Genomic DNA, 20,000 nt, shown 5'->3' on the forward strand with positions numbered 1-20,000 from the left:
TTCTTCTTTCTCTCCAGCTCCTTATTTTTTTACTCCCTTCCTCTATGTCATCATCTCATTAAGATACACCATTCTCATTTTCCCTATTTATCCCTATTTGTCTCTGATGATGGAATATTTCATACACGGAGATATCCCAGAAACAACTGTAAGACTTTGAATTTTTTCCCAATAATAATGTTGTATACGACTTGAGATGTATGCCTTGCCTTAATGTTTGTTGTCCTCTTTACCAATAATATATCCGCTACATAGGAAATCTGCAATGGCTCCATAACTACCGTCTCTGCTATAACCTTGGAGCCCTCGTAGTCCGTTACAGCACTTACTTAGCGTACCTAATCGTTTAGCTCACCTGTGAACTAAACCGCCATACTTTGTATATATATATATATATATATATATATATATATATATATATGTTCGTGGAGTTGAGTTAAAGACTAGTTCACTAGTTCTGTTACACCTATATATAACATACTATACAGATGAGACTTCTATAGAAACTATATCTTTATCAGAAATATCTTTATTGAACTTTACTGAGAACGTGTCTAACCTACTCCCGATCATTTTATCCGCCATATTGCTTTTAATTATTTTCTAAATCTAGGAAGCCTCTCTTGCACTCATGCTCCCACATTTGAAACTCACTCTAATAACTACAGTCGACAAAAAATATTACCATTTACTATTTTTCTCGCGAGTTGAATACCAAACTTGGAAAGACCTAATCGAAAATCATGATTACGCGTGTAAGTAATAATGCAAGAATATTTTTTTCTGCTGTGGATTTGTTTCTGTTGAAACAAATAAATATAAAAGAAATATATTGGGTGTGTATGCGTGTGAGAGTGTGTGTAGTTGTAGTTTCGCAATTGTTTACAATTGCTCAGTTTATTTTTATACGTATATCATTATTCCTTAGGTGCCAAATGTGTGTTTATATCAACATAAAAGTCTTGTAAATACTGCAGAAAGAGTATATCTGTTGTACGCATCTGGTTTTGTTTGTCTCACGGTGCAGTTGTCGGTTGCTTGATGATGTGCGTTTGCTATGAAAGATCATCATGATAATGAAGTCTAGTACTAGTAGCAATTTGATGATCTGGTTGCCTGTTATCCAAGGTTAGCTAGGGTTATGAATATAGCACTTAATATGTAATGTTTTTGATATGTTTTGTTAGAATATTTGTGTTGCTGAAGGAGACAAAATTGCCTTAACAAAACTATGGAATGTTTTGAGCTTTCTGTACAAGAAATCATTGGAAGTTTGGTGTAAGATGTTGAGATGGTATGTGTATATATATATATATATATATATATATATATATATATATATATATATATATATATATATACCAGGAAAAATTCAAAGTCGAATATGGTGAAACAATTTTACCATAAAAAAACATTTTAGTACCGGTTTCAGTCATTGAGACTTTTCCAGCTCTAAGTATGGAAATCAATTAAATTTTGGAAAAATTAAATGAAAAGTTTTTTAAATGAACATTTGCATAGTATCCAAATACAAGGGACATTTTCTTTGTTTCTGCCTGTCTCTGTCTCTCTTATTTACTCTTGTGGGTTCGAGGTCGTACTGAATACTTGGCAGAGAAGAAGAAGAAGAAGAAGAAGAAGAAGAAGAAGAAGAAGAAGAAGAAGAAGAAGAAGAAGAAGAAGAAGAAGAAGAAAAAGAAGAAAAGAATGCGGGAGTGGTATTATAGTAGTAGGATGTTAAATGGTCAAGTGCTCTGAAAGTGACTTGTTGTGGATGGTAGTGGTGATTGAATTCTTGAGACATCTCTTTTGAATGTTTTTAATATTTCCGTGGGTGTTATTCTAAACAGCAGTAGTGGTAAAATAAGGAAGGATGTGGCGGAGAGGAAGAAAAAGATGAAGAGAAAGGGGAAGGAGGAGAAGAGAAAGAATAATAAAAGAATGTGGGGTGGTATGATAGTAGTAGGATGTTAAATGGTCAAGTAATCTAAAAGTGGCTCATGGATTATAGTAGTGATTAGGACTGTTTTAAATGAATTCTTGGGTATCTCTTCTGAATGTATCATTTTTAATATTTGCGTGTGTGTTATTCTAAAGTCATGGTGGATGTGTCATTTGTTGTAGATGCGTTCAAAAAGGGTAAAATTTCTGAAGCTTGGATTTTTGTTATTGGTGCAAATGTCGATGTGTTGGCTGAATGCTATTTTTATGTTTTTCGGAATTTTGATCTGGGACCTGTGCAGAGCCATCCTTTGACGTAAACTGTTTTTTTGTTTGGCCTATGTATTGCTCTTAACATCCAGAGCAGGTTAGTGCGTATATCAGGTTCTCCGAAGCACGAGCAAAGCTGCTTTTCACTGTGAAACGTTGTCTCTGTTTGAAGAAGAACTCTGATCCCTCAATTAAATTGACGCATTTCCCACACTTGGGTCTTCCGCATTTTCTTACTAACGGCTTCAGTGTTGTTGAGCATATACGGGCTTGTTTTAAGAGACTTTCCATAGATTTGGGTTGTCTCTTGCGCTTTATGATGGTGTGTGTTTGGAGGATTAAGTTCATTCTGGGGTCCGTTTTTAGCAGGGGAATGTTTCGAAGGATGGTATCGAAGGCTTCATGGTTAAGAGGGTTGTGTGTGGAGATGTATGGTAGAGCTTTTGTTTGTAAATCCTTCTTTAATGGGGATGTATGAATTCGTGGATGTTGAGTTGTAGGGCACGTTGAAAGCATATGTTAATTAGTGAAGGCGGGTAGTTCCTGGTGATTAATGTATCCTTTAGTTCATGTAGTCGTGTGCCCCTGGTGCTTGTATTAGAAACTATAGTACGGATCCTTTTTGCTAGATTGAAGGAGGTATTTATTCTGGTGTGTCTGGGGTGGCATGAGTTGAACGATAGATATTGCTTGGAGTCCGTGGGCTTATAGTATAGATCTGTTTCTATTACGTTGTTAGATTTCTTAATGAGGATGTCGAGGAAGGGAAGGTGTTGATGGCTATATTTCATCGTGAATTGAACGTTTAAATCAAGTCCATTTATAAGTGCTTGAAATTCTTTAAGTCTCTCTCTCTCTCTCTCTCTCTCTCTCTCTCTCTATATATATATATATATATATATATATATATATATATATATATATATATATATGCAGACATATTTACTTAGAGAGAAAGAGAGAGGGAGAGGGAGGGAGGGAGAGTGTGTGTGCGTGTATGTGTATGCATTTGTTTGTGCATATATATATGTGTGTGTATGTGTTTGTATTTACATGCATGTACATGTATGTATCATCATCATCATCATCATCATCATCATTATCATTATCCTTTTTATCTATGCTAGCATGACTGGATGGTTTGACAAGAACAGAGGAGTCAGATATAGAACCACCATTTCCTATGTCAGCTTTGGCATGGTATCTACAATAGGATACCCTTCCTAACACCAACTACTTAAGAGTAGACTGGATGATATTTCCGTGTTTGCAGATATGTAAATGAGCAATCGTAAGAATATCGCATGTATGTTAGTGTGTCATATGCCAAACAATGAAATGCTCCAGCAACACGTGCATAGCATAAACAGATGAGAGCTACATGGTAGTGGACACAGAGATAATACTGTCCCGCCCTCAGGAAATTTCTAAAATTTCCAATTCATTCCTAGTGTTGTCTTCCAATTTTTCTTACCATCATGTTTATATTTTACCGACATGGTTTAAGTCCATGCGACCCATTAAACTTGTCGTTTGTATTTGAGATTAAATGAACGAAATGAATATCCTTTTTTTTTCTCTCTCTTAGATATGGATCTCGTGGCATATGAGAGTTGTATAGCAAATTACGGAATAGTAAGTCGATGTCTACCATTTTAAACAGTTTTCTTCACCTGACTATATGTCTGTACACACACACACACACGCACACACACGCACACACACACACACACACACACACACACACACACACACACACACACACATACACACACACACACACACTGAAAATACTAGGGGAGTATAATGAATTAATCATTACATAGTAATGATTAATTCTTTTAGTGGAAACAACTGTAAACTGATGAATCAACTTATTTCCCTTTCATCTATCTATCTATCTATCTATCTCTATATATGTGTGTGTGTGTGTGTGTGTTTGTGTGTGTGTGTATGCATGTGTGTGTGTGTATATATATATATATATATATATATATATATATATATTCTTTTATTCTTTTACTTGTTTCAATCATTTGACTGCGGTCATGCTGGAGCACCGCCTTAAAGGTTTTAGTCGAAGAAATCAACCCCAGGACTTATTCTTTGAAAGCGTAGTACTTATTCAAATGGCTTGTTTTGTAGAACCGCTAAGTTACGGAGACATAAATACATAATCACGTAAACACACACATGTAGTCAACAGAAGAGATCCAAAGATCTTCAATATAGAAAACAGTAGTACTCAAATGATTTGAAGTTACACTTCGAAATCTTTATCGAGGACTAAGTCCTCGGGGTAAAGATTGGCTATAAGAGGAATCCAGTTGAACTGATATGGAGACAATGATGCAAATAAACAAGTAAGCACGCTTGGGATTGATAAATGAAATATAACTACATATATTGGCATGTAAATATATATACGAGGTCTGATCAATAAATATCCTGTTGCCATAGTAACTAAACTAAAGCACGCAGAGTGAAACGGATTGGCACAGATTGATCTTGAAGACTGATGTGTATACGCACTAAGTTTTAACGTTCTAACTCGCTTCTGCTGTTTACAGCAGTGCTTGGAAGGAAGGTGTGTAGTGTGTGATCGACGCATTGACCGTGATAGAAAAAATTTTCATGGTGATACCTGCTCAGAGGCATGCACAGAGTTGCAGAAAGTGTATGGAGAGGATTGTATGAGCCGCTCACAAGTGGCCGAAAAATGTCGATAGTGACAAATGTTCTAGGTGACCCACAACCAGCAAAACTGAGAAAAAACCTCGTAGATATGCATGCAGCTGTGAGAGGGAATTGTCGAATCGCCATCCGTGATTTATCAGAGGATGTGCAGATTAGTTACGGTTCAGTTCAGTCCATTATCACTGAAGATTTGGGTATGAGACGCGTGTCTGCCTGTTTCTGACAAAACTGCTTTCAGCTAACCAAAAGGACACTGGGGTTTCAGTTGCACAAGATATACTTGATTGTATCGTGAACGATGAAAACATTTTGAAAACTTTGAGTAGGCCTCTGAGTAGGTATCGCCAAGCTTTTGGCAAAATTTGATGCAGATTTTCTGCTCAACTTTCTCTGTCATGGCCAATGCGACGATCACATGATACAAATCTTCCTTCCAAACACTGCTGTAAACTGTGAAAGTGAACTAGAACGTTAAAACTTAGTGCAACATGCAGAGCAGAGTTCAAGGTCAATCCGTGCCAAGCAGCTTCACTCTGCGTGCTTTAGCTTCGTTACTATAGCAACACTCCGGATACTTATTGATCACGATACGTATCTAAGGATATATATATAGAGAGAGAGACAGAAGCAAAAACTGAAAATATTCACATGAACATTCATATAAAAGCATATAGGTATTTATATATTTACAGAAAATATTTACATGGACTCCGGGATGAGGGCATGTTATTTCAGGTCCGACAACTGTTTCTGGGACATCGGAAATCCGTAATATTTGCAATATTAGCAGATGGAGTGTGCAAAATGTCAAGAATATGTAACCAGAAGTCGATGCATAGAAACATTACGTTAATCTGATTATCGTCTGCAGGGCGGAGAGATTGGTATATTAGATACCAATCTCTTTACCATGCTTCCTCCCCTTAATTTCATGTATCTTTGTTCTCCATGTAAGTCTGTTCTGTAAATATATTAATATCTATATCCATATATATATATATATATATATATATATATATATATATATATATGAATGTTCATCATCTAAATATTTTCACCTTTTGTTTCTCTCCATCGAAATAGTCTACAGAAGACTCAAACCAGAAAGTAAAATTCTTTTCAGATACGAGCAATTTCATATCTTAAGTATTTCATCTTTTATTTATTTCAGTCGTTTGAAAACGACCATGCTGGAGCATCAGCTTAAGGAGTTTAGTGAGAACAAATCGACTCCAGTAACCATTGTTTTTAAGCCTGGTGCTTATTCTATCGGTGAACCGCTATGTTATGGGGACGTTAGTAACCAACACCGGTTGTCAAGTGGTGGTGGAGAGATATGCGAAAACAAAGCCACTCACACAGAGTTACACCACACATACAGTCATCTATCTATCTATCTATCTATCTATCTATCTATCTATCTATCTATCTATCTATCTATCTGTCTATCTATCTACAATATATAGACACACACACACAAGGCTTTTGTTGGCTCAGGGCTATTGCAGAACATCCTTACCCAATGTGCCACGTAGTGGGATTGAACCAGGATTATATGTTTGGGCAACAAACTTCTTACCGCACAGCCACGTTCGCGTCTATTTCAGTGTTGAAATCTTTTCTTTATTTTGGCAGATTCCAAGATTGACTAGTCTGAGCAACGCAAGTAAGCAGAAAAAAACATTTTTATTCTCAGTTATCTATTAACTATGAAAAACTCTATCATTAATTGTACAGAAAGGCTGTCTGAGAAGCAGAACTTAAGATAGTGTCAACGTAATGAAACGTATATTAGAAATCTAATTATAAATATTTTAGTTGTAAGAAAAAGACATAAACATAACGGAGAAAAAACTCCATTATTTAAAAACATTTTTGCCAAGTAAGGAAGGCAACTCCAGGCATGTTTTGGTCCTATAAGTCCTTCTCTGCTGGGTATATACTTTTCTCGTAGGGCTAAGGAAATTAATAATAAGTACATGTACAAAACAGAGCCTGACGGGGTGGTGGTAGAAATACTGCAATATTTAAATAAGTAAAATATTTAAGTAAGTAAATAACAAGGTGGACCGGTATGATAAAGTTTATACTCCGCTGAAGAGAGCTAATAAGTCTGGAACATTTTTGGAATTACACCCCGCTATTCCTTGATGCAATGATTAAACTAGTATTGGTTTCAATTTTCTGGCACAAACCAGCAGATTCGGGGCTGGGAGTTAGTCAATTACATCAACTTCAGTGTTCAATGGGTTGCAAGGCAGAGTCGACTCCGGCAGAGTTTGAACTTAGAACATGGACGAAATGTCGGTAGGCATTTTGCTCGGCATACTAACGTTTCTACTAGTTGGCTGGCTTGGTGATTAACCTAATCTCATCACATCAGCATTTCTAATAATTTTTAGACTACTAATACAGTTTAACATGAAAAACATCCCAACACGGGATGTTGGGTGAGATAGAGTTGCGAACAACACCTCCAGTGCCTGCTGAGAGTTCAAGTTTGCAATTATATCAAATGCCTATTTCCAAAGCTTAAGTCACATCTAATACTTATGTTTTACTAGCTAGCTTATATCAGTATCATTCTTGTAATCATATTACAATATTGGAATTGTTTCGCAGCCGATCAATAACCAGTAGTTATACCGGTTTTGGTTTTTGATTGGCCATGAAATTACTTTCTACCTCATACCGATGTGTATATTTATATACAAGCATAAAAGCATAGACAAGCTTTTATTCAAAATAATTATTTTGACGCAGGGAAAACTGGATAATAGTTAATTGTGACGTTTCGGATATAGTTCTTCTTCAGAATATAAGTGGAGATTGTAGTGAGGAAAAGGAAAGACAGGGAAAGCACAAACGCTATCAAAATTATTTGAACGAAGTCCACTGCCATCATCTCTAAATCTGACACCCCTCCCCCACCTATTAATGCCACAATTAACATACCTCCAGTATCAGTTCATCCAATGTCAATGACAGCCTGCTATCATCACCAGTAGCCGTAGCACCTCTACAAACACCACCAGCAGCAGCAGCACTAGCAGCAGCACCTCTATAGGCAGCAGCAGCCCCTCTACAAACACTAGCAGCACCCGTATCACCAGCAGCAGCAGCAGCAGCACGACGCCGCCGACGCCGCCGACGACGCCGCCGCCGCCGCTGCCGACGACGACGACGACGACGACCACCACCACCACCACCACCACTACCACCACCACCACCACCACCACCAGTACCCCTACCATCACCACTGTAGCCTCGACCACCACTATTACAACATTTACTGCATCTCTATTATCACGTCCAACTTTCATCTCAAACACTTTCATCTCAATCACTCAAACACTATCGCTATATTATAACGATGCTTGCTGTATTTAATCCACAGATAACCCGCTGAATTTCTATGAGGGGACCCTCGATGTCTATTTGCATCAAATGAGGGGGATTGTATTAGACACAGGTGAGTGGTTTCATTTGCCTCTTTCTTTTTTTTACCTCTACCTGTATGTGTATATTTGTGTGTATATGTGTGTTTGTGTGCATATGCCTCGGTCTGTGAGTGTATACGCGTATGTATATCTATGTGTGTTAGCATATTTGTGCATGTGTTATTCGTGTGTATTCGTGTGCTTGTGTCTGTCTGTGTGTTTATGCTTCTGCGTCAATATGTGCGTGTTGAAGCAACAAGAGGGATTCTACATGATCGCTTGTTTCGATAGAAATATCAGATAAAATTCCTTCAGATTAGACCTAATAAAAGGATCACGTTAGGTAATGTGATCCTGGGTGCTATATGTCCAATAGGATGATCTTGTCACGTCTGGAATGGTTTACATAAGAGGTTTGACGTGTGTGTCTGTGGTGGGATTCAAGAATATATGTGCGCCTTTATGTATTTCTCTTCTATTTATTAATTATTAGAAATCTTCCACTGAGGAGAGAGCCGACTTCCAACAAACATACAAGGCTCAATTCTTGGGATGTAATTAACACAGACAAATTCACATTTGGAACCTGGGAAAAATATTGCATATTTTTACTGTTCCACTCACAGATTGGACTTGTAATGTACGAATTAGCCGGTCGATTTCTCTTCCTGAAAATCCCAGTTTATCCAGATTCTCCTTTAAGCATTTACTAACAAAACCAAATGCTCCAATTATTATTGGTATGAATATGAATTCATAATCTGGATATAGAAGCTAGAGGTTTCGAGGAGTTGTCCATAAATATCCTCTTTTCCTTTGATTTTTCAAAGAGATATTTATATCTGCAGGGCAGCTGACCTCTATGATGATACGTACCTTTGCCCGTCTGTCTCAAACAACAATATCCGGCCTGTTTATGTTTACATTTGACAGAAGTTTTGATCGGATCAACTGTAACCCTCGTCGTGGTAATCGATGGAGTGCCAGTATTTTATATTACGTATGTATGTATGTATGTATGTATGTATGTATGTATGTATGTATGTCATTATTCAGTTTTATTCCAAGGTTTTTTGCCAATATAGAAAGACTCAGTTTCTAACCTAGATCCGAGGTTCCTTCATTGGAATTTCAACATCAAAAGGATATTTTTGAATGTATGCGTGTTTGCGTGTTTGCTTGTTTGTTTGTGTGTATGTGTGTGTATGTGTGTGTATGTGTGTGTGTGTGTGTGTGTGTGTGTGTGCATGCATGTATGCATGACTGTATTATATGTGCAGATTTATATGTTTTTGTTTTATATTTTTTGATTTATATGTTTTGTTTTGTCTTCTCATGCATATACTTGCAAGTCTAGACATGCTCATATATATACTTACATGATGAACTTCTGGAAAGTTTTACCAATTTTTACAATTCCAGTGATGGCTTGGATCCGTAGTTTTCAAACCAGCTTTCTCCTTTCTGGTTTTGAGAAGCCTAATTTCTCAAGATTGGTATTTAGGCAGTGTGTTACATGTCCCAGTGGCCCAATAGTTACAGGTGTAAACCTGAACATGTAATCTGGATAGAGTGACTGTAGATTTCTCAATAGTTCAGTGTGGGTATTTTCTTTTTCGCTGATCTTTAGCTTTATGCTAACATCTGCTGGGCAGTTGATTTCCACAGCTGTGCCCAGTTTCTCTTTGTCCCAAACTACTACGTCAGGTCTATTATGTTTACATTTTATTGAGGTTTTCACTGGGACATTCCACCAGTATTCCTTTTAATTAGGAGTGGCTATAACTTCCGCCATACTGTAGGTTCTTACTTCTTTGTACTCAGGTTTATCCTTCCAACGGATTTCGTTATACAGTAACCTAGCTACAACATCGTATCTCATCGGCAGATAATACCGTGATGACATTTGCAAACAGCTGCTTATGATGTGGGTGATATCTTTGGTGTTAACTCCACAAAGTCTGCATAGGTTATCGCATTTTGCTGCTTTTCATGCATCTCTGTCCTTTTTGTGTATCAAGTTGATATTTCTTGTTCCTGGATTGCAAATGCATACCTTTCAAAGTGGAAGTTAGTAACCCGTTTGTTGGTCCATGATAGATTGCTTTGATGATCAATGCTACTAACATCCAGGAGCTTTCTACAAACATATCCACGCATGGTCTTCTGCTTATATACGTTCATCTTTTCCTCTAATGGTATGTTGCGGTAGAGTTGTGCAACTTCTTTGGGTATGTATTTAAGGTTATCAGACAAGGAACGCTGCTCAAGGAACTGCTTTTCAAGTCTTATGATGTTATCAGCTTCATGTATGCAAACTTGGTCAAGGGATGCACTTCGACACTTGGTAGTTAAAAGATATTGCTGAAGGGATGTGCTTTTCCATCCTGAAGTTTCTGGGTCACATTTACAAAGGTATCACCATCAAAGATGTATGTCTTGGGTGTAATGCATGGACAATAACTTCGAATTTCTTCCAGCCACAGAGCATCTTGGTTAAACTCCTCTTCACTCCAGATTTTCTTCTAGAAGGAGTCTATGTCTTCTGGTGAAGGAACTCCTGTGATGCTGACTGCTTTACCTTTCATGTCTGTACACTGCTGCGTGGTTCCAATTAAATTTTTCGTTTATTGTTTTCTCTCGGTTATTCTCTTCTGATGTCGGAGTTTCTCACTGACAGCTTTTAGCTCCTGCTTGAGGATGATTAGTTTGCAAGTGAGTGACCTCCTTTTGCTGTTTCCAAACATCACTTCTATCTCCTTCTTCACTTCTTCTTGGTGAAACATATAGTGATTTGCTTGTTTGCACGCAATGAGCATCATCACATGCCTGATGGTTTTCCGCAAATGTCCTATCTTTTTCTCTGTCTTCAAACCCTATGATGGCACTTTCTTCGTTGTTTGGGTTTTGTTCACTTTTTAAATGTCGTTTATGTAGACAGGGAATATAGACAGGCGTTAATCTGCCAGAATGAGGGTTCATTACACTGCTGTAAATACTCCAATTTCGTTAATAGCTTTTAATACCGTATCTGGTGGGGTTTTTCACTTACTTTGGCAGGGAATACTCTCTCAAGGAGAGAGTACTTCAAAGTCAAAGTTATTTTTTCTGGAAAAATTTCAGTAAGGCATATATGACAAATATATAATCCGGACTACTTCTACTACTACTACTACTACTACTACTACTACTACTACTACTACTACTACTACTACTACTACAGTAATCGTTGTGGTTGTGCCTGCTATTTACCATAGTTATAGTAGGGGACAATGGTTAGTTACTTTAGTCAGTAAGGCAGTATGTATGTATGTATGTATGTATGTGTGTGTGTGTGTGTGTGTGTGTGTGTGTGCGTACGTGTATGCCTTTTTAATATGTATGTTTGTCACCTCACCTCTTCACACCGGAGTTTGTTTATTTTCCTGTAACTTAGCGGGTCGGCAAATGTTAACTATAGATAAATAGCAAACTTTAAAGAGCATGTAAGTACTGGGATCAATTTCTTCGACTGAACCATTCAAGACGGTGCCACAGCCTGGCCGCAATCCAATGACAGAAACAAGTAAAAAATAAAAATAATACTAATACACTTGTTTTATTGTCTTTTAATCAATATTCCCATCACATCTGTTGCAACTTAGACCCAAATCATTTTACCACATACCCAACATATCTTTGTAACTTTTATACGTACGACTTTCTACAATTGTATTTTTCTTCTTACCATATTTCCAGCAGACGTATTTTTAACCTTGCAAGTCGACTACTTAGGCGGATTTTTCTCCAGAGTTTTCACAAGTGACATCACAAAAATGAGCAGAGACCTAATTTTTGATCAGAAGTTTGAAATATCATTGAACTGTTCTCAAACGTTGAGGATCAACGCCTACAAACGTAACCCAAGCACATTCCAGGATTTCCAGTTTTTCGCTATGGGTACATTCGAAGTAAATAGACAAAAGTTTGCGATTTGTTGCCGGACCCCAAATCACATTTAGCAAGTTTTGTTTTTTAAATTTCGTTTTGCATCATTATTGTAATTAGAATATTTTTATTTATGCTTTCTATTTAATGTTTATTTTTCTAATTGCATTTGGATTTTTACTTCAGACATATTATTATTGTACTCAAGGCGATGAGCTGGCGCAATCATTAGCACGCCGAGCAAAATGCTTAACAGTGTTTCGTCCGTTCTCGAGTTCAAATTTTACTGAGGTCGACTTTACCTTTTATCCTTTCGGCGTTGATAATTTAAGTACCAGCTGAGCGCTGGGGTCATGTAATCGACGTGCCCCCTCCTTCGAAATTGGTAGCCTTGCGTCAAAACTTTTAAACCAATATTATCATTATTTTCCCAACAAGTTTTACGTGAGTTTATCGATCCCAAATGGATGAAAAGCAAAGTCGACCTCGACGGAATTTGAACTTAGAACGTAAAGCCGGAAAAAATGCCGCTAAGCAATTTGTCCGGCGCGTTATGATTCTGCCCGTTCGCTATCTTGTCTCGTTTTAATAACGATTACAAATTTTGGTACAAGGCCAGAAATTTTAGGAGAGAGTAAATCAATTACATCGAACCCAGTACTCAATTGATATCTATCGACCCCGAAAGGATGAAGGGCAAAGTTGATCTCGGCCGTATTTGAACTCAGAACGTAAAGATGGATGAAATGCTGTTGAGCATTGCACCCGGCGTGCTAACAATTCTACCAGCTCGCGATCTTGTCTTCTTTTAATATCAAAATGTCCAGGTACTCTCAGTTATTAACACGTGATCTCAAATTCAGTGATAATTAAATTGACAATCAGCACATATAGGACGCTATGTTTCAACTGTTTGTCAACAATAATGTCTGTCGTATTTGATCTTTTAATATTTCCAACAAGATGGGACACCTCACCACTGCTGTAGTAATGTAACGGCCTACTTTGATGAGATTTTGTCAAATAGATTAATTGAAAGAAAGGGTTCAGTTGAAAACCCTCCGTGTTCAACAGACCTCACACCACTAAAAATTTTTAAAAGGGGAAGTACTTAAAAAAGTATGATTGCAACTGCCGACAGTCGACGATATTGAACTAGAGTGCGCACAACTATCGAACAAAATGTTTCCTAATGTTTGGGATTCCATTGCTTCGCGTTACCAATAGTGCCTGAGCCAGAACGATCATCAGTTTGTAAGCGTGTGTTCATAAAAATCTCTGAAATAAAACCCTTTCTCGCGATTTCATTCTACTATATGGCTTGTCTTCACACGACTGATGGGTACCATCTACCCATGACTATTATGGATGGCTATTAACTCTGCTGAGTTCCTCCACCCTTCTACGAGTCTTCTTTTCCATCCCTCAGGGTGCCCCTTCGCTAAAAAAAAAATCACCTTCCTCACTAAGCCAAATTGGATGGGTTTGCCGGTTTAGTCGCCGACGACTCAACCATGCAAAACGTTGAAATGGGTTATATGTCATCAGTCACGCGAAAGCGACGTCACACACGCGCACACACACACACACACACACACACACACACACACACACACACACACACACACACACATTATTGGTGAGCTGGCAGAATCATTAGCACGATGGGCGGAATGCTTAGCGGTATTTCTTTTGCTGCTACGTTCTGAGTTCAAATTCCGACGAAGTCGACTTTGCCTTTCATCATTTCGGGGTCGATAAATTAAGTACCAGTTTCGTACTGGATGTGGGGGGTGGGGTGTATATCTAATCGACTGGTCCCTGTCCCCACAAATTTCGGACCTTGTGCCTATAGCAGAAATGTAATATAACCGAGTGTTACGGCGAATAGAAGGGTCTCAATCTTAAATTATCTTTTGTTGTCAGCTCCACACAGCATATCTCAGCGATCACTACTGCTTGGTTACCGTCCCGTTGATACCAGCCGATTCTGTAAGTGTTGCTACGTGGCTTCTTATTTGTTTTTATTTATTTTCTTTTCCTGTATCCCTTCCTCTTCTTTTGTTATTGTTATTTCACGTCAGGTCAGGTCCGTTGAAGCAGATCATTTAGCGATACATTAAATGGCTTTCCCACAGTCGCCGTCCCGTCATTTTATCATTTTATGATATTATTTGATTCCTTATACTTAAATGTACGTTAGGAGATTTTATTAACCTGATCTTCTTCGGTTGGTTTCTGTAGTTATCATCAGTGTAACTTTGGCGCTTTAAATAAGTTTTGACTGTTATTTCCAGCAAGTAGACATACCTAGTTTGTCCTTTGATTAATTTTAATTTTAATCCTTCAGCTATTTAATGCTTTTCTTGGGCCTGCGATCACCTATATTATTAATTCTGTTATTATCATTTTTTTAAATAGTCATTTCTGATGATAACAAAATTAATATTTTAGCAAATTAATTTTCGAGAATTATATTTTTTCTCGCGAATTGTTTGTCCTTGTACACACACACACACACACACACACATATATATATATATTAGATAATAAATGATATGGTTTATACCTGGTAGGTTACCAGTAAAGCACGTTCGCTTTCACTCTGTTCGTTGTGCATTTGGTTAACGAGAGAGACGGAAGATGGAAGAATCAAGAATTTTTATTAATCACTACAATTGTTTCGACCCATCTAGTATCGACTCCTCACGGATGGGATACTTAACGACTGATTCGAGAACATCCGACGGTGTAGATGTGTCTCTTCGGGTGATAAATAGATATAACTCGTTAAAATTACAGTTCTGCAAAGTATCATATCATCTCAGTTCGTTTAAAGAAAAGCAGCAAATTAAAGGATATATCTTCATTAATATAGCAGATCAATAATGAAATATAACAGATGCAAAAAAGAAACGAACATACATCTTTTATGTAAACGTATGGGTGGTGCATGTATCTTTGTCTTTCTTTAGCTGCTCATCTTTGTATTTACTTCCAGTAAGATACACTGCTAGTTGACTAGCTGTCAGTCTTGTATCTTTCTGTTTGTTAGACTCTCAAAGAATTTCAGAACAGACCATAACACAACGATGCCAACAATGACCTCAAACAAACAAAACGAAATGCCGATCCCATCCTCCACAACAACAACTAAAACACTTATCTCATTTCCTTGACTTCCTCAATGCTTTACTCTCACTCTGTCTTGCAGAGACTATACCTGGTCATGTCAGTGCGATTTTTCGCTCACGAATTCAAAGAGAAACAGCGGACTATGTTAGATTCCTCTAACGACGATGTTCTACGTTTGTGGCGCATGCGTGGAAAAGTGTTCGGCCAATGCATAAAGGATGTTTTGAAGTGAGTAAGGCCATGTGATGGTTATCTACTATTTAATTTTCTGAGGTCGGGTTGGGTTTGAATCTCGTTTTTATTTTTCTTATGGCCTTGTCCCAAAATTTGAAACCATCATTATCATTATCATTAGAAAGGCTGCGAGCTGGCAGAATCGTTGGCATGCCGGAATCGTTGGCATGCCGGAATCTTTGGCATGCCGGAATCGTTGGCATGCCGGAATCGTTGGCGCGCCTGGCGAAAAGCTTAGCGGTACTTCGTCTGTCTCCTACGTTCTGAGTTCAAATTCCGCCGAGGTTGACTTTGCCTTTCATCCTTTCGGGGTCGATTAAATAAGTACCACTTTCGCATTGAGGTCGATATAATCGACTTAATCCGTTTGTCTGTCCTTGTTTGCCCCCTCTGTGTGTAGCCCCTTTTGGGCAGTAAAGAAATAAGAATCAATAGAGATGATTGCCCCGCCGCCTTCCTTTGATTGGGAAGATAAGGTAGTTCTCCTTTGCTTGGTGGCTGTGACTAAAGAGGTTGTCTGGTGAACGAGGTTGAAAGGCATGCGGACAGAGAAATTCTTTTTTGGTAGAGCCCTCATCGTCTTTTTAAAGTTTTACTTGTTAAGGTAAGCGAGGGTGGAGAGGGTGGTGCTGTCCTCGAGTGAATTTTTTAAATATATATATATACTTTTTAAAACTTTGTCTTCATCATTTTATTATACGTAAACCTCCACACTTTATGTCTGTCTTCATATTGTTCCCCTCATCCTTCGGTCTGGTGGCAAATAAAGGAAATTACCATCCTTATCGTCATCATTATTATTATTATCATTATTATTATTATTGTTGTTGTTATTCATCCTTATCATTGTTTTGAAAAGGCGTGAAGAGCGAAAGATTCCCCTGATTGTAACGAGCTGTATTGAGGAAATAGAACAAAGAGGTAAGACATTGTAGTTTTATTAACTCTTCGATGTTAGTGTTATTAATATTCCCCACCCCACTCGTATGACTAGGCTATGTTATTCATAAACCTTCACAAGACTACACAGAAGCTAACACGAACTTTAGGAACGTCAGTTGTTTTTTGAGTCAGTCGAAAGTTATGTCTTATTTCTCCCACACTTTTTAGTAACCAGAACCTTTTCTGTAAAATTATCAGCTAGCTTAGAAAAGTTATACGATTGGATTGGTTCATTTATAGTGCTAAAGGCAGGATGGTACGATTACACATCCATACACACATACACACATATGTGCATGGCACTTCTCCACCAGATGCCAACTATGTAAACTCTGTCCTTAATCGCATTTCACAGTTATTGCAGTAGCAGTGATTGTAACGTTTTCACTAATGCAACAAGCATACCTAAAATTACAAATGAAAATTGTACATCTCTGAAGATTTGATAATGCAATGAGAAGAAAAGGAAAGAAAGCGGTTAAATATTTAGGAGTGGGCGTAAGGTGGTTTTGCTAGAAAAGAGGAGGGGGAAGAAAGAGAGATGGATAGATAGATAGATGGGAGTTTAAGGTTGCAGCCATTAAGGGAAAACTCCCACTTCCCTCTCTTTCTTCTCAATCGTATAATATATTTAATTATTCATCACTGGTTGAATAAACCGTCAAGCGAAACTTAAAAGTTGCGATCAAAACGAATTTTTTAATACATTTTTCTAGACTTAGCCTTAAGCCTCCCTTTAATGTTTTGCTGTTATTTTAAAAATTACTTTACAATATGATTCAAGTAAATACATTTTAGAAGGAATATTGTTGAGACCTGTACTGTTGTCATGTAGATACTCCAAATATACATCTACAAATGCAGTAACTTTCTTCTGCAAACTTCAAACGTAACGTTGGAGGAGGTGCTTTATTGCTGTTTCCTTTCATTGTACAGATGTCTTCATGTAACATGTAAATAATGCCTGCATATGGCAGCTCTCACTTTTAATTTTTCTGTTTTCCTCGAAGGTTTGGACACGTCATTTATTTACATAATGCGTGGAGATGACACAAGAGTGAATGATCTAGTTGCCGTCTTTGATATTTGTAAGTATTAGAGTATTAAATAAAGTATCCTTCTTTGTTTTCGTCTTAATCTGTTCTTCCAGTGTTGCTACTGCTGCTTCTCTTTCCGTTGCTGTTGTTTTTACACACGGCAATGGCACAAAATGGTAGCACTGTAAAATTGTTGATTGGTTTGTTGCTATATTGAAACACTGCATGCAAATGCTCCGAGGCTTGTGTGCTGTAGGTACTGCCTTGTAACTGTACACACCCTATCCTTCCAAAAAGAAAAAAAAATTTCACGTTCAAATGACCTATACTGTAAGAAATTAATTTAACGCTCTATGTTCTAGTTTTTCTGTTGCGTAGACCCAAGACAGCTCTCGTTGATAAAAGGCGATCCATCCATAAACACACTATCTTTTTCTTTCAAGTAGTCTGCAGAAAAGGGGACGGAAACACTGTATAATGTATGTAGTGCATCAGTATCCTTTTAAGGAGGAAGTGTGATTTGAAAGAGATTTAATTGCTATTTTTAGCGGACGTGAAGAGGTCCTCTTGTTTGTTTGTATATTACTATAATCCAATGAAATACGTTTCTACAACAAAATTTAGCTAATACAACGATATAGTACTCTTTTACTTGTTTCAGTCATTTGACTGCGGCCATGCTGGAGCACCGCCTTTAGTCGAGCAAATCGACCCCAGGACTTATTCTTTGTAAGCCTAGTACTTATTCTATTGGTCTCTTTAGCCGAACCGCTAAGTTACGGGGACGTAAACACACCAGCATCGGTTGTCAAGCGATGTTGGGGGGACAGAGACACAAACATATACACACACATACATATATATATATATATATATATATATATATATATATATATATATATACATATATACGACGGGCTTCTTTCAGTTTCCGTCTACCAAATCCACTCACAAGGCTTTGGTCGGCCTGAGGCTATAGTAGAAGACACTTGCCCAAGGTGCCACGCAGTGGGAATGAACCCTGAACCATGTGGTTGGTAAGCAAGCTACTTACCACACAGCCACTCTTCACAACTTCTCAAGAAATGATTTATTTCAAAGTTATCATTCTTTCTTATCATAGCAAACTAATATTCAACAGTTAATGAAACAGGTCACCCAGGTGGTCCCTGAATTTGAATGACATTAAGATGCCCAACTGTTATATCGAAAGATCAAATATTGTAACTTATTCTTTTCTACTCTAGGCACAAGGCCCGAAATTTTGGGGGTTAAGGTTTGGAGTTAGGGACCAGTCGATTAGATCGACCCTAGTACGCGGCTGGTACTTAATTTATTTATTCCGAAAGGATGAAAGGCAAAGTAAACCTCAGCGGAATTTGAACTCAGAACGTAAAGACAGGCGAAATACCGCTAAGCATTTCGCCCGGCGTGCTAACGTTTCTGTTAGCTCGCTGCCTTAAAAGTTTAACTTATTGGCAGCCTTGGCTGTCTGGTAAGAAGTTTATTTCCCAACCATATGGTTTCAGTTTCAGTTCCACTACGTGGCACATTGGGCGAGTGTCTTCCACTGTAACCCGCGGGTTTGTTTGAGTCGATAAAGTAGCTGAAAACTAAAAGTAGCCCATCGTATACATACACACATACATACATGTGTGTGTGCCTCTCTCTCTCTCTCTGTATGTGTGTGTGCTTGTATCTGCCCCTCTCATCGCTTGACAGCCGGTGTTAAGTTTATTTACGTCTTGGTAACTTAGAACTTCAGCAAAAGTACCAGATTATAAAAACAAAAGTCCTGAGGTCGATTTGTTTCACTGAAGCAAGTAAAAGATAGGTATTGCTAAGGTTTGAACACACTGTTTGCATCCTCCAAATTAGGCATGACTGTGTGGTTAAGAAATTAATTTCAGAACTACGGGTTTTCGGGTTCGAATCCCATTGCGTGGTATCATCAGCTACTGTCTTCTAGAATATGCTTTGGGTCGATGAAGGCCTTGTAAATGAAATTTGTTAGGCTGTGTGGAAGTCTGTCGGCAGGATTGTTATTATTTTTGGAATGGTGCGATTCAACAGCACCTTTAACTCTTGGATTCCTGTAGTGGATTCCACGTGTTGAAAATCACTTGTTCCCTTTCTCTCGCCAGTCACAGAAGTACTGAAAATGGGCATTGTCGCTGTATTTTACTCTTTGGTCAACTAATAAAAAAAAAAACCCCAGAAAATATATAAAAATGCTGATACAAATTGATGCGAAAGGTGAGTTGTATTGATTCCACTATTTGGTTGATACTTATATCTGTTACCCGCTCGGATTTGAAACCAAACATAGGTTTTCTGGGATCGAACCTCGGGAGTAAACTCATGCGTTTTGTCGAAA

The 20,000-nt window shown here is 37.9% G+C and overlaps 1 protein-coding gene across 2 annotated transcripts in view; it reads left to right on the forward strand.

The window, feature by feature from the left end:
• The first annotated feature begins 586 nt into the window (after nucleotides 1-586).
• Nucleotides 587-20,000, forward strand: part of LOC106883921 (breakpoint cluster region protein) — a 30,935-nt gene continuing 11,521 nt past the window's right edge. Inside the window, exons 1-9 of one of the 2 annotated variants that reach the window (XM_089353589.1) lie at nucleotides 587-755; nucleotides 3,800-3,846; nucleotides 6,544-6,574; nucleotides 8,306-8,380; nucleotides 12,087-12,298; nucleotides 14,202-14,267; nucleotides 15,490-15,638; nucleotides 16,504-16,565; nucleotides 17,597-17,674. In XM_089353589.1, the coding sequence (XP_089209715.1) occupies nucleotides 632-755; nucleotides 3,800-3,846; nucleotides 6,544-6,574; nucleotides 8,306-8,380; nucleotides 12,087-12,298; nucleotides 14,202-14,267; nucleotides 15,490-15,638; nucleotides 16,504-16,565; nucleotides 17,597-17,674 (844 nt within the window). In that variant the 5' untranslated portion in view covers nucleotides 587-631. The remainder of the gene's footprint in view (nucleotides 756-3,799; nucleotides 3,847-6,543; nucleotides 6,575-8,305; nucleotides 8,381-12,086; nucleotides 12,299-14,201; nucleotides 14,268-15,489; nucleotides 15,639-16,503; nucleotides 16,566-17,596; nucleotides 17,675-20,000) is intronic. The other variant, XM_089353590.1, reaches the window with a different exon arrangement.

This window comes from Octopus bimaculoides, chromosome 6, assembly GCF_046866305.1.
Source record: "Octopus bimaculoides isolate indiv1 chromosome 6, ASM4686630v1, whole genome shotgun sequence".
Taxonomy (NCBI): Eukaryota; Metazoa; Mollusca; class Cephalopoda; order Octopoda; family Octopodidae; genus Octopus; species Octopus bimaculoides.